Source organism: Podarcis erhardii (assembly GCF_964252035.2).
Source record: "Podarcis erhardii genome assembly, chromosome: 10".
NCBI lineage: Eukaryota > Metazoa > Chordata > Lepidosauria > Squamata > Lacertidae > Podarcis > Podarcis erhardii.
Genome location: NC_138500.1, coordinates 69,076,861 through 69,092,302, shown reverse-complemented (window position 1 = coordinate 69,092,302; position 15,442 = coordinate 69,076,861). Strand labels below are relative to the sequence as shown.

At 42.1% G+C, this 15,442-nt stretch overlaps 1 protein-coding gene across 3 annotated transcripts in view; it reads right to left on the bottom strand.

Annotated features, from left to right (window-relative positions):
* The window catches only part of COG5 (component of oligomeric golgi complex 5), a 166,378-nt gene extending 151,481 nt beyond the window's left edge, over window positions 1–14,897 (bottom strand). For all 3 annotated transcript variants that reach the window (XM_081878475.1, XM_081878476.1, XM_081878477.1), the window contains exons 1-5: window positions 14,740–14,897; window positions 13,436–13,575; window positions 10,878–10,935; window positions 4,510–4,564; window positions 4,354–4,423 (exon numbers count right to left, since the gene is read on the bottom strand). In XM_081878475.1, the coding sequence (XP_081734601.1) occupies window positions 4,354–4,423; window positions 4,510–4,564; window positions 10,878–10,935; window positions 13,436–13,575; window positions 14,740–14,818 (402 nt within the window). In that variant the 5' untranslated portion in view covers window positions 14,819–14,897. The remainder of the gene's footprint in view (window positions 1–4,353; window positions 4,424–4,509; window positions 4,565–10,877; window positions 10,936–13,435; window positions 13,576–14,739) is intronic.
* Window positions 14,898–15,442: the final 545 nt, after the last annotated feature.

Here is a 15,442-nt window from a genome sequence, read left to right as displayed (position 1 = left end):
GGCGCAATTGCCCCACCCTCATGGCAGAAGGATGCACACACCCTTCAGTTGTTTGAGACAGAACTATGGAGAAGACACACCCAGAGAGCTTGGTGTGGGAGTGTGCACAAGTGCTTAAATGTTCTACCGATGTTTAATGTGTATTTTCAGCTATCTGATACAGTGGACGCTTGGGTTCCACGTTCGCAACCCTTAGCATTCGCAACCCACGTCTGCACATGCGCAGATTGCGATTCGGCGGTTCTGCGCATGCGCAAAGAGCGATTTATCGCTTCTGCGCATGCGCAACCGCCGAAACCCGGAAGTAACCCGTTCTGGTGCTTCCTGGTTTCGCGGCCCTTAACCCAAAAAAACGCAACCTGAATCGGCTGTAACCCAAGGTATGATTGTATACTGAAAGATACATCTGCAACTGGACCTACAGAGTGCTGGTGACAGCAAAACTCTGCTGGTTTCAAATTCTACATTAGATATTCCACAATATGCAGTATTTTTGTGCATTGAATTAAAGAACACCAGCAGTCTTTAACGAACTATAGTGGTACCTCGGGTTACAAATACCTCGGGTTACAGATTCCACTAACCCGGAAGTAGTACCTCGGGTTAAGAACTTTACCTCAGGATGAGAACAGAAATCGCGCACCAGTGGCGCAGCGGCAGCAGGAGACCCCATTAGCTAAAGTGGTACCTCAGGTTAAGAACGGTTTCAGGTTAAGAATGGACCTTTGGAACAAATTAAGTTCATAACCTGAGGTACCACTGTACAATCATGGTCCTAAAACATTCAAAGGTGAACAACCTATTAGAACAAGTGATTAGAAATCTGATGCCTTGGTAGGATTTGTGGTCTAGACGAGGCAACTTTTGGTAAAGGACAAGTCTCATATGTTTTTTAAAAAAACCTGAAATTACATCTGAGCTCTGTGCTTCATCTAAAGTTGCCTAGTGACAAATATTCCCTTCAATTTCATAACAGTTCTATATTATATAACATGCACTTCCGACATTTTGACTGTTAATGTAATCTGTTGAGAGCACTATCTATGCTGCTGGAAGATGGAAAAAAAATAGGCATGTGCAGATTTTTAAATATATTTTCACACAACTCAAAATGTTATTTTAACTCATTACAGACACAGCCTGGAATATGGTTAACTGACATAAGCTCTTAATCACTACACAGTTCGAGCACAGTAAAACGCCTGCAATTTCAGGGGAAAATACGTATTACAATTTTCAGGAGTTCTAGAAGTGCCAAAACATGTCAAAGAGTAGATCAAGCAAAACCTAAATGTTAGGGCAATTGTCTAGAGAAGAGATTTGGGGGCTGCTGCAGCTGAGTGGCTAAATTAGAGCTCAACGTCGAGCCTACCAAGTGGCGATAGCGACGGCGAAGAAGACTTTCTTCACCGCCTCTATTGCATCTGCAGAAAATAGTAGCAGGAGACTTTTTCAGGTGGTTCGTAATTTAACGGAACCACCTTTACCACCGGGGCTTTGTAAAGACCCCAAGATCTCCTGCAACGATTTTGCAAAGTTTTTTGCAGATAAAATCACTCATATTCGGAAGGAGCTAGACACCACCGTGGGAGCAGGGCTGGGGCGGGAGAGTGCTAGAGCTCTGTCTGGTCAAGTTGCATGGAATCGATTTCAATCCATTACCCCCGAGGATGTGGACAGGCTGCTTGGACGCGTGAAACCAACCACCTGTCTCCTGGATCCTTGCCCATCCTGGCTAATAAAAGCAAGCCGGGAAGGGCTGGGCGATGGGCTCTGCGGGGTGGTGAATGCTTCCCTCTGTGAGGGAGCATTCCCAGATCCGCTGAAAGAGGCGGTCATCAAACCGCTTCTTAAAAAACCATCTTTAGACCCGGCCAGTATGGCCAACTATCGCCCAGTCTCAAATCTTCCATTCTTGGGCAAGGTGATTGAGCGCGTGGTTGCTGAACAACTCCAGGCACGCCTGGAGTATGCGGACCATTTGGATCCCTTCCAATCGGGATTCAGGCCTCATCATGGGACTGAAACTGCCTTGGTCGCGCTGGTTGATTATCTCCGGCGAGCTAGGGACAAAGGTGAGAGCTGTTTCCTAGTTCTGCTGGATCTCTCAGCGGCCTTTGATACAATCGACCATAACATCCTTCTGGACCGTCTAGAGGGGCTGGGAGCTGGGGGCACTGTTATACAGTGGTTTCGCTCCTTCCTCCTGGGCCGTGTTCAGAAAGTGGTGGAGGGGGATGAGTGTTCAGACCCCTGGGCCCTCACTTGTGGGGTGCCTCAGGGTTCCGTCCTCTCCCCCATGCTTTTTAACATCTATATGAAGCCGCTGGGAGAGATCATCAGGGGGTTTGGACTGGGTGCCCATCAATATGCAGATGATACCCAGCTCTACCTCTCTTTCAAATCAGAACCAGTGAAGGCGGTGAAGGTCCTGTGTGAGTGCCTGGAGGCGGTTGGAGGATGGATGGCGGCTAATGGATTGAGGTTGAATCCTGACAAGACAGAAGTACTGTTTTTGGGGGACAGGGGGCGGGCTGGTGTGGAGGACTCCCTGGTCCTGAATGGGGTAACTGTGCCCCTGAAGGACCAGGTGCGCAGCCTGGGAGTCATTTTGGACTCACAGCTGTCCATGGAGGCGCAGGTCAATTCTGTATCCAGGGCAGCTGTCTACCAACTCCACCTGGTACGCAGGCTGAGACCCTACCTGCCCGCGGACTGTCTCGCCAGAGTGGTGCATGCTCTAGTTATCTCCCGCTTGGACTACTGCAATGCGCTCTACGTGGGGCTACCTTTGAAGGTGACTCGGAAACTACAACTAATCCAGAATGCGGCAGCTAGACTGGTGACTGGGGGCAGCCGCCGAGACCACATAACACCGGTCTTGAAAGACCTACATTGGCTCCCAGTACGTTTCCGAGCACAATTCAAAGTGCTGGTGTTGACCTTTAAAGCCCTAAACGGCCTCGGCCCAGTATACCTGAAGGAGCGTCTCCACCCCCATCGTTCTGCCCGGACGCTGAGGTCCAGCGCCGAGGGCCTTCTGGCGGTTCCCTCATTACGAGAAGCAAAGCTACAGGGAACCAGGCAGAGGGCCTTCTCGGTAGTGGCACCCGCCTTGTGGAACGCCCTCCCATCAGATGTCAAAGCGATAAATAACTACCTGACATTCAGAAGACATCTTAAGGCAGCCCTGTTCAGGGAAGTTTTTAATCTGTGATATTTTAGTGTATTTCTGGTTTTTATGGAAGCCGCCCAGAGTGGCTGGGGAAACCCAGCCAGATGGGCGGGGTACAAATAATAAATTATTATTATTATTATTATTATAAATTAAAACAGAGTGTGTGTTATGCTTGTTATACAAGCCGCAAATTATTCTGTTAAATCCAAATAAGCATATAGTCAAGCTTTGCTACCTCTGCACCACCAATGGGCATCTATCAATGTCAACTCAGCACAAGATCTATTGGGTTCAATGCTCAAGAGGCCTGTAATATATATTTTTTTAAAAAAAGCGAACAGGAAACATTCTGCTCTATGAAGGTAACTATGGTTTTGTTTTCTTAACTAAGGTAACTAGGGACAGAAAAGCACCAACTAGAGCTTTGGTTGAAATAGTCAGAACTGTGTCCACAAGTTGCGGTAAAGAAAAAGAATTTGGTGAAAAGCATATGAAGCTGGGGAAAGCTTGAAAATTTGTTTTGAGCTATCCAAGACTTGAAAAACAGCAGCAACTGAGGAATCCGTCCAAGTTCATTGCTGATTTGCCAATCAATTTTTAAAACATTTTGCCAAGTAAAGAAAAAAATAAGGACTGCTCCCGGCATGAGAAGGCAGCTACATAACCCTAGACAAAGGATGCTACCAGGGAGACACAAGAGGAGATAACCCCATATAAATTACCTCAGCTGAAATGAGCAATTACAGATATGGAAGAAAGTTGGTGCCAAGCGCAAATCTGCTTTGAGAGAACTTATTTTTCCTTTCCACAAGGATTTATAAAGTGCACGTATTCAGTGGTTTCAATTATTTATTCTGGGAGTGTTGCCTTTGGAGTCCCAAACCAGTAACCATAGCAACACTCAGTCAGAAGAAAAACGACAGAGTTCTCTCTGGCCACCATTAAATCTTGTTCATATATCGGCTCAATTGTTGCAAAGTTGCAAAGAAACACTGCCTCAAATGCTTCTGACCAACACATCTACTATTCTCAGCAGTGTTGCATTCCTGTCTACAAGAAGAAAACCGTCCTTTTGACAGAATCAGTAGATAGTTCTTTGAACTGCTTTCCCCCTCTCCAATCAAAAGAAATGTTATTCCTGGAGAGTAAGGGATTAAAGATGATTGTAAACTTACCTGAAGCCTTGCTAACTGTGCTGTACGGGACACGATTTTGTTGTAAGGATCGATTATTTTGGCTCTGATTCTGATGAAAAACGAAATATGTTTTAGAAACCATGGGAGTGCAGAAGGACTTAAAACTACTAAATCATTGTTATAGGGATGGCATACCTGTCAACAGTACTTTGCAACGCACTGATTCTGGTCTGCATCATTTGAAGAACACCTAAATAAGAGAGCAAAAGCAGTATTTCAAAAGCACACAGCTGACAGAGAGAATGCACCTTTCCCCAGTAAAACGCCACATTTTAAAACCAAGCGAGGAACTCAAAATGGTAGCGGCAACTTTGATCTTTAATTCTTCCTATACCGTTTTTCAGCGTACAAAGTGCTTTATTATTGCAATGAGTAGGAGCGCTTTTGAAGATGGCTTAGAAACGGCGTTACTAAGGGCAGAATTCAGCAGACATTCAGAATTCAGCTCACTGAGGCAACGTAGTCTGAGTACACAGCACCAATTCTGGCCCAACTAAACTGGTTACCAATTAGTTTCTGCGTATAATTCAAAGAGTTGACTTTGACCCTAATACTTCAAGGACCACCTCTCTCCATATGAACCAACCCAGACCCTGTGTTATTCATCTCTGAGGGAGGTGCACTACCTGTTCTTGGGCACCAGGTAAAAACAATACTAATCACCCAGATCTTTGGATTTCAATTTTCTATTTATAATTTAGTGGGGTGAGGTAGAGCTGGATCTGTTTTCTGTTTCTATTACTTGTATATTTTTAAGTTGTTTTATCCTTCTTTTTACCCTTGCTTTTAATGTTCATTTTTGTAAGTCTCTCTGAGGTTCATCTTCGGGGGGGGGGGGGGGAGCAACGAATGAAGACAATAAATAAAATAAAAGGTATTGTTCTTAACACATTTACAGCCTCATCCTAACCATTTATACACAAGTGAAAGTACCACTCAATGGGATGGACTTTCTGCCAAGTACATTAAGGATTGTAGCCTTAATAACAGCAATGGCAGCAACAACAATATTTCTTATTTATACCCCACCCGTCTGGCTGGGTTGCCCCAGCCACTCTGGGTGGCTTCCAACACATATAATAATAATAATAAAACATCAAATATTAATAGCAACTATCTGATCCAATATAAAAGTCACAATCATTTTAAAATAAACATATCAAATGAAGCAATATTCAATAATCCATTAGAATCCAATAGTAAACAGTAAAATAGTAAACAGCAAAAATAGTAAACAGTAAAAAAATAGTAAACAGTAAAATAGTAAACAGCAAAAAATAAACAGTTTACACCTGTCAGTTAAAATAAAGAATTACTAATCTATGATCAATAAAAATAACAGCAAATCACAATGCACAAAACACCACAAAACCATGAAAAAGGATCAAATTGAGAAATAAGGACACACAACTTACAATTTTTAAAAAATATATATATCCCTGAACTCCAGCTGCTTCTGCTGTTTCTAAAGTCATGGTCTGGGAAAGGCTGCCAGTGCTGGAGGGTGGAGCAAGGCAGGTGGAAAAAGCCATTGCCTGATGACCGACAGAAGGTCTCTCACCCTTAATCACTCAAACTACTATTGTGAAGAAGGTCAAGTAAACAAATGACAAGACACCAAACACTACCCAGTGAGCTTTATGGCCAAGACTGAATTTGAACCCAGGACTCTCATATATCATCTATAAAACAAGCCTAGCAATTACTCTAGTAATCCAAGCTGAAACTTGGCAGGCTGAAATCTGAGGCCGGTTACTCGAAAGTGCCAAGTTCTCTTGACATCTCTATAGCTACTAGTAGTATTGTGCTACATTTAGAATCTGTTTAGAATCCATTATTGCCTAGAATTCATTACTTCCTAGAAAATCAATCAAGGCTATTACACAATAAGTACTAAGAGAAAATCTGAGAACACTGATTAAAGACGTACAGAGTATACTGAACTCCCTACCACCACGACTCAATATATTTGTATTCAATATCACTAAGAATATTTTCTCACTCCAGAAATCCCAGAATTTTTGAGATGACATTGCTAATATGCCAGAAAATCAACTGTTTTTTTAACCTTACCAGCTGATTCTCCCCCCCCCTTTTTTTTTTAATTTGGGAAGTTCTACTGATTACAGCCTAGCAGACCAATCCTTTTCATATTTAGGGCACTTATGTACCTATGGAGTTATGTTATCAAAGGGGACATCACAATTTTCTCCCAAACAGAACAGCCAAATTTTGGCATATCTGAAGCAATGCTGATCTTTTGTTGTAAAAGTACATGCTGCAACTCAGAACGTTATATTATCTGTTCAATCTCATGTAGGAGTCCAGTTCTATATATGTATCTCTGTAGGCTCAGCATGGCAGGGTGTCTCAAGAAGAATTTGTCATCCCACACATTTGTCAAGGCTTAGTCATCTATACATCAAGGAGTTAGGATTCAGATAAAATATTATGCATTATTTCATTAGACAGGGGGCATAATCAAATTAAGGTTGCTCTCTGCTCAGAATCTCAGAATCTTCAAGGAGTCTTCAGGCTTCAAGAGCTGTGTCCATAAAAAGTATGAAAGTTTTAATTTAATTTTTTTTAAGCGACCTTCTCCCCCAAGGAGCATGAGGAACAACACATGACCCAACATCCTTCTATCCACACATCAATCTTTCTTGTGGTCAAACACCGGACAGTATCTACACTGTATGGCAGATTCTTCATTTAACACTTTGAGACTGCCTAGGGCCCCACTGAACCATTTAAAATGCTGTAATAAACATCTTACATCCAGCATGAGCCATACTCATTGAAAAGCACTGAAAACAAGGAACTAGATACAGTGGTACCTTGGGTTAAGTACTTAATTCGTTCTGGAGGTCCGTTCTTAACCTGAAACTGTTCTTAACCTGAAGCACCACTTTAGCTAATGGGGTCTCCTGCTGCTGCCTGTTCTCATCCTGAAGCACAGTTCTTAACCTGAGGTACTATTTCTGGGTTAGCGGAGTCTGTAACCTGAAGCGTATGTAACCCGAGGTACCACTGTATAATCCAAAAGATTAAAAAGCAGATTGGAGGCATTGAAACAGCTGGTTTCTTTTTTTTTTTTTGGCTTGTCTTTTTCATTTTCATTTTGCAACCTGAAATGAAATTCCATTTAAAAACCATCAGGGATGGAGCTAGTTTCTTTCAGGAGAGAACTCAATAAGCAGGACACTGCCACAAAGGCGGTCCTATCCCAAGTTCCCTCCAAGAAAACCTCTTCTGGTGATGGAAGCAAGGACCTGGTACAAGGTCCCTCAGCAAATTGGCATTTGACCACAGATCTCCCTCCTCTATGCCCAAAACCACACAATTTGCCTATATTTTCTTGCGTGGCTGAGGAATCATTTCCAGAAATATTGAAGCTGTGGTTTTTTTCAAGGAAAGGGGTTATTTTTTAAAAAAGGGGAGGGATGCAATACTGTAATGTTCTTTTCACTTTTTACAGACTGAAAATCACTTTCTTACAGTGGTACCTCGCAAGACGAATGCCTCGAAAGACGAAAAACTCGCAAAACGAAAGAGTTTTTCGTTTTTCAAGTTGCTTCGCAAGACGGATTTCCCTATGGGCTTGCTTCGCAAGACGGAAACGTCTTGCAAGTTTGTTTCCTTTGTCTTGCAAGTTTGTTTCCTTTTTCTTAAAACCGTGCATTCACTTCGAGGAGCAACTCATAGCACGCGGTGTGGTAGCCTTTTTTGAGGTCTTTGAAGCTTTTCTAAAGTCCGTGCTTCGCAAGACGAAAAAATCGCAAGACAAAAAAACTCGCGGAACGAATTAATTTCGTCTTGCGAGGCACCACTGTATCTTAGGAACATAAAAGGCATCATGCATAACCAGAGGCGGCCACCTCCAACTCCCCAATGCTGCCCTCCCCTTTCGCCATCCAAATGCCCTGGCTTTCGGCAAACTCAGGAGGAGTCAGGGAGTTCTGCAAAGCAACACCGCTTGGCTTTTCTGCCCAGGGAGAAGTGGGTGTTGTATTGGCAGCAGAAGCAGCGAGGCAGCTGCAGAGCCACCTCTTGTATTCCACCGCCTGAGGCAGGTACTTCACCCTCTTCATAGGTGAGCCGGTTCCCTGTAAAACTTGGGTTTGCCACAAAATTATCACGTCTGGTATATTAAAAGTAGCTTATTCAGACTATAGGGACGCGGGTGGCGCTGTGGGTTAAACCACAGAGCTTAGGGCTTGCCGATCAGAAGGTCGCGGTTCGAATCCCAGCGACGGGGTGAGCTCCCGTCGCTCGGTCCCTGCTCCTGCCAACCTAGCAGTTCGAAAGCACATCAAAGTGCAAGTAGATAAATAGGTACCGCTCCAGTGGGAAGGTAAACGGCGTTTCTGTGCGCTGCTCTGGTTCGCCAGAAGCGGCTTAGTCATGCTGGCCACATGACCCGGAAGCTGTACACCGGCTCCCTCGGCCAATAAAGCGAGATGAGACCAAAACCCCAGAGTTGGCCACGACTGGACCTAACGGTCAGGGGTCCCTTTACCTTTATTCAGACTATAACAGCAAACTGAAAATTTAGTTTTTGTTATAAATGGTGCTATAAGCTGCTCAACTATAAATAACCTGGCATCTCTTGGGTTTTTCCAGTTAATGGGAGGGAAGCAGGCAAAAAAGAATAAAAACAGAAGCAATCAACATTATAGTAAAACATATTATCATTTATTCCTCCACAGCGTCAAGCAAACATAAAGCACTCGTTTCCATAAATAGCTGAGAAAAAAAAAGAGAGGAGGGAGAACAAAACTCAGTGAATGCTACATGACATTTAATCAGTCGCTTTTTCTAAGCTATCCCTGTCCGTTTCTGTTTCTTCATAAAGAAGCAAATCTTTTTTCACAGATCTGCAATCCGATGTACTACCATAAATATCAGCGCCTGCTAAAGCGCACTTTTAAAAACTTGCATAGGGAAATCAACATTAAAGCATTCACATAATAAGGCCCAGGAAATGGAAGTGCTGTTTACATGCAAGTGATGGCACAGTGAAATCCTACTCCAAATAAGTCTCACTGAGTTCAATGGGCCTCACTCCCAGAAAGGTGAATCTAGGTTTGCAGCTTCCTTGAATTCCGTGACTCAAATGAACTGCAAATGTGAGTAACTGAAATAAAAGGAGATGTAGTACAATATTTTTTTCCAAAAGGTAAAATATCAACCTGTGTGTGTGTGTGTAGATTCAGGTGGGTAGCCGTGTTAGTCTAATGTAGTCGAAATAAATACAATTTTTTTAAAAAAATATTCTTTTTAAAAAAATATTTATAAAAATCAAATTTCTTTTTAAAAACCCTTAAAAAGATCCTTCTAAAAAAATTAAAAAGTTGTCCAGTAGCACCTTAGAGACCAGCTAAGTTTGTTCTAGGTATATGCTTTTGTGTGCATGCAAATATTTCAGATACTTCAGAGTTATTTAAGGGATTTTTAAGAAATTTGAATTTTTTTATTAAAAAAAGATTTTTTAAAGTAAGTTTTTTAATAGAATTTTTTTAAAAATCTGTGTGTGCGCGTGTGCTTGTAGTGTATGTTATTATTTATTCCATTTATTCTATTTCTTTACTCCATTAATTCTTTCGATTGAAAAGCTGCTTAATTACCCAAATCTGCAGTTCATTCAGGTTCTCAATGGTTTTTGATGTAAACAACACTTCTATTTAGCCAGAAGTGACTAGTAGAAAGCATTGTATGAACAGCTCCACCTGCTGACGAATTAAGGACGTATACTTTAACCTGACAAAAGGAAACCGACAGTATGTTAACAACTAGTAACAAAACAACGCAATTAAAACTCCAACAGTTTGATAAACTTTTTCCATAAGTCCACTATACTATGATTTCAGGCCTTTCAAGGTTTTCCAGTTTCAGAGTTCAGTGTTTAAACATTCCCAGCCTTTTAGTATTATTTTTATTAATCAAATACCTTTTCAAAAATGTTTTATCTTTGGTATTATATCCACATTAAGATCCTAAAAATGTAGAGCTGTTAATTCCAATGATTAATGATATAATCAACTTAAATTGAGTTTTAAGTGCATTTGACAGATATGTAAACTATATAAATTATTATTAATTTAAACGATATCGTAGGCTGATTTATTTGTACTTCTAAGCTATATTAAGAACACAATTAGGAAAAACTAGCAAGAGCTAACTAGAAAAATATTAAATAAACACTCAGATAGTAATCAGAAAGTACTGGAAACAACATAAACTCACTGGAAGAGTGGCAAAGGAAGTTTTGGTATAGCATGCTAATAAATAAGCTCATATATTATAAGGGACTTTGAGAAGTTATGAAACCTGACCATCGTTTCTGGAAAATTGGCATAGCTTTGAGATTCATTAGAACAGAAGCAAACCACATAATTTTGGTTCCTCTTGCAAGGCCCCACCCCTACGCAAATGGAAAAGAAACCCACTCCTAGGATAAGAGATTATTTGTAAATATTATAAAGTTAATAAACCATGCTTACCTTCCAGAGATTCAATGCCAGTTGCTTGTGCCAGCAAGTCCTCATGCCTTGCAACTACCTATAAAATAAGACTATCAACTATTAGCAGAAGAATAATACAAAAAAACACTGGTTTGCTATGCGGCATTGAGCATGCTGTCTCAGAAATGCAAGTTCAAACTGCCCTTCAGTTTGCTGTATTTGTTGCATGGTTGCCTGGATCTTGGCCTTTCTAATTTGCATTTCTAATGCAAGTAGCATGACATAAAATTTCTGGGCAGCCCTGGTAATATTTCACTCATTATATAACAACAGAGCACTAAACCACTAGCATTAAACATACAAGCAGCAGTGAGCCTCAGACTTGAACACAATCGCAAAGAAAATCTGAAACTTCCATTTCCAGTTTTATACTAACCAGAGTTTATTGTTACATACAAACCAAGAGATTTCTTTTTAAACAAGTGAGGCTTATAAACCATGGTTTGACCCTGGCTTGTTTGAACAAATCATCATATAATACAGAGTTTACCTGCAAAATTGCCTTACCCCATATAAGGCCACTCGGCAGCTCTCATCTATTACAGGTGTCACATATCATTTGTTCCAAATTTGTAAGAAATTGAGCTTTTAGGGTGGCCGCACCCACACTCTGAAACTTTCTGCCTATGAACATCAGGCCTTCACTGTGCCTTTGGGTGCCTGCTAAAAACATTTCTGTTTAGGCAAGCCTGTTTAAACATATGTTTTAATCTGGCTTTTAGCTTATTGTTGATTTCAATTATTTCTGAAGATAGTTTGTAACTGGTTTTTAAACTAATAATGTAACTGGTTGTCATGTTTTATTCTTTTCTGTAAAATGCTTTGAGGTTTGCCTTTTAGTTTTGTGGAATGAATAAATAATATAAGCAGAGTTCCCTCACACCAATTTAGATATAGCAAGAAATTCTGATTAAAAATGTAAAACAGAAGCAAATGCACCCAATCTCCTTGCCATGACCGAGGGGCAGGAGGAGGAAAGCGCCCAAATTCATGGCTGGCTGCTACTAGTGCATGTACTACTAGTGTACGGTTTGATATTGCATGTGAAAAGCGTCATAAGAGTAAGTGCTTCCAATGAAGCCCCACCTTACAAACTCCACAGAAAGGCAAACAAACTTGGTTTGCGGCACACAAAGGATCACTGCCTGCCTTTTCCGTAATAACTATTTAAAGGACACATGTTAGAGCTGGCAGGAAATCAATATTGCACCGCACTGCTTACTGACAGCTTCCATTCTACACCAGAAGCACTCAGCCTTGGCTAGACTCAGAATAAATATATTCAGTTATGAGAAATGTACCTGCACATTGGTTAAAGGATAACCTCTGGCAGTTGTTATAAACAGATTTTATATCAAAATCAAAGAGTGATTATTGCCTACTATAAGTTTCTAGTCACCAGCAATAAACTGTTAACCCAAAAATTTAACCTATGCGATTCAATTTCTGTTAGTTTTGTGATTTGTGCTTATATTGTATTGTGATGGCTATTGGCTATAAACAATAAAAATCTATTGATTGACTGGTTGATTAATTAAGTGTGAATACCAAAGTGAAGTTCAATTCTCCCATTCAATACAGAATTTCCTCAACAGAATCTACTCATGTTTACTTGTTAAAATGCTGGCAAATATTTTAACAAGGATAACCATATTTTGCCTATAAAGGTAATTCTAACTAATCCTGAACTCTCCTCTCTTCTCAGTTCAAACAATAGCCACAATTAAATCACATGTTCTACCATCACAAAGCATATTTCTCCTATTCCAAATTGCATTGCACAGCTCTTACATCAGGACTTGGGGATTTTGTTAACAACGTTCCAAGAATTCATTTACATGTAAGAGGACAAACCACATTCTTATAAAAAGAATACTAATAAGCAAATACAGTTGGTGTTGTGGGTTGCATGCTGGGTCATAAGAAGAAATTCTGTTTTCCAGCACTGGCACAGGCTCCCCACTCTGTGCTCAAGGAAGATCCCAGAAAGGCTCAGGAGTTTATGTAGCAAGTACAAATATAACTGCATATCTTGGAAATGTTTTGTGTGCCCAATAAAGTTAAGTGAGCTCTGAAGCCTCTCTTTAAGGCTGAATGAATCACTTGGATCATCCCAATGTATATAAGGCAAACCAATTATTACTATTCACATTGTGTGGTTGGGCTTCTTAACTTTGCATTTATTTCTCCATTACCAACACACAAACATGTATAGATATACATTACTATACACTTACAATAGTTGCAGCCATTTTGGAGAGCTTACACACTGACAATTATCATAATAACACTGGCTATGAGACAACCATATTAATGTTGCCTGTGCATGTTTATTTGAATACATTCTGTAGGAGGCAAAATATAACCATCACTTTCCCATATATACATTCATTGACAGAAAGCCTCTTCAATTAGTTAAGTATGACATTCCTTGTTGGGCAGGTCTAAAAGCTGTAGAGTCGAACAAACAATTCAATGCCGTTTCAGAATCTCAGCTGCCTTTATGTATAGATTCGGGTGATACGCGTGGCACTTACCTGCAAGTGCAGCTCTTTATCCAGCTGACTAATCCCTTGAGCAAGTTTCGCTAACTGTTCGGCTATCACAGCTTGATGAATCGATTGCGAGGTGTACGCCTTCACGTCAAAATCTTCCTTCAAGAAGTCCGCATAGCATTCTGAAAGAGATGCAAGAGGAGAGAGAGGGGGGAGGCTTGGCATCTTCTTTTCCTCACAAATTGTCCACGCTCTTTTTTATTATCATTTCGCTCTTGAGCAGGCAGAAACCTCCACCGAAAAAGAAAAACACAATAATAATCAAAACAAAATAAAAAAATTCCTTCCAGTAGCACCTTAAAGACCAACTAAGTTAGTTCTTGGTATGAGCTTTCGTGTGCATGCACACTTCTTCAGATACACAGAAACAGAAGTCACCAGACCCTTCTATATAGTGAGAAGGTGGGGAGGGGTATTACTCAGAAGGGTGGTGGGAATGGGTGATTGGCAGATAGCTGTGATGAGCCTGTTGACGACTCTTAACGACTGCAATAGGTCTTACAGGAAAAAGCAAGGGGTGAGAAGGTGAAAAATGGCTTTGTCATGTATAATGGGATAAGAATCCAATGTCTTTGTTCAGACCAGGTCTCTCCATGGTTTTAAGTTTGGTAATAAGTTGCAATTCAGCAGCTTCTTGAAACTTTTCCTGTAAGACCTATTGCAGTCGTTAAGAGTCGTCAACAGGCTCATCACAGCTATCTGTCAATCACCCATTCCCACCACCCTTCTGAGTAATACCCCTCCCCACCTTCTCACTATGTAGAAGGGTCTGGTGACTTCTGTTTCAGTGTATCTGAAGAAGTGTGCATGCACACGAAAGCTCATACCAAGAACTAACTTAGTTGGTCTTTAAGGTGCTACTGGAAGGAATTTTTTTATTTTGTTTTGACTATGGCAGACCAACAATAATAATCAAGTAGTTCCGGGGGGGGGGTGTCCTTTCTGCCCAGTCCATCAGCTGCGCCCTGTTAACTTTTTGCAAAGTTGCCAGGAACTCAGGTCCCCACCTAAAAAGGAGCCCTCAGAAAAACACCCTGAAGACCCTGAGCCCTTATTTGTCCAGAGTCAAGGGCTGCTTTTCTCGGCGGCATCCCTTCAGGGCAGGAAAGGAGGCAAAGCTCGGAGAGAGCAGCGCCAGGGACTGGGCGCAGAGCCGCGCAACGCGCGCTGGTCGCCATCCTAAAGGGCAACGCGCAGCAGGAAGTTCTCCCCACCGAACCCCAGGCGAGGCCAACGGGGGTCTCCCTCCTCCCTCCTCCCTCCTCTCGCCCAACTTGCCCCCTCACCGTCTCCTAGCAACTCCCCGGCCTCCGGGTCCGGGGCTTCAGCCGCCGTCGCCTCAGCGGCGCCTCTCTTCCCTTCCATGCTGGCACAGGTGGGTGAGCGTCTCCGCCGTGACGCACTCAAGCCGCGACGGCCGCCCTGTCCTTCCGCCGCCCTCACGGGGCAACCCTAGAGATAGGAAAGGGTAGAGTCGGAACAAAGCCTTTCTTCTCCGCGCATCTCTCACACGGCCTCTTTCCCCCTTCCGCCGCAGGTGGGCGAGTGGGAAGAGCAAAGAGGCGCCGGGAGCAGCGGGGGAGTCTCTGCATCGGGCTTCTCCGGCCCGTAATCGAACGCTTCAGTCTCCAATGCGAACTGTATGGGATTGTCAACATAGAGGTGCTAAAGAATAGAGCGATGCCACCCTCAGGCGCGCGGAGCTTGAGGGCTCATGCCGGCCTGATTTCAGTTATAGCCGTTATGGGTCACGCCTAAAGATCACCAGTGTTGAAGCAATGATTCTTCAACATCAACTTCGTTGGACTGGCCATGCTGAGCGGATGTCTGATGATCGTCTTCCAAAGCAACTACTCTATCCAAACTTTGAAAGGGAAAGCCTGGTGGTCAACAAAAGAGGTTTAAAGACTGTCTCAAGGCAAATCTTAAAAAATGTAGTATAAAGGTAAAGGGACCCCTGACCATTAGGTCCAGTCGTGGCTGACTCTG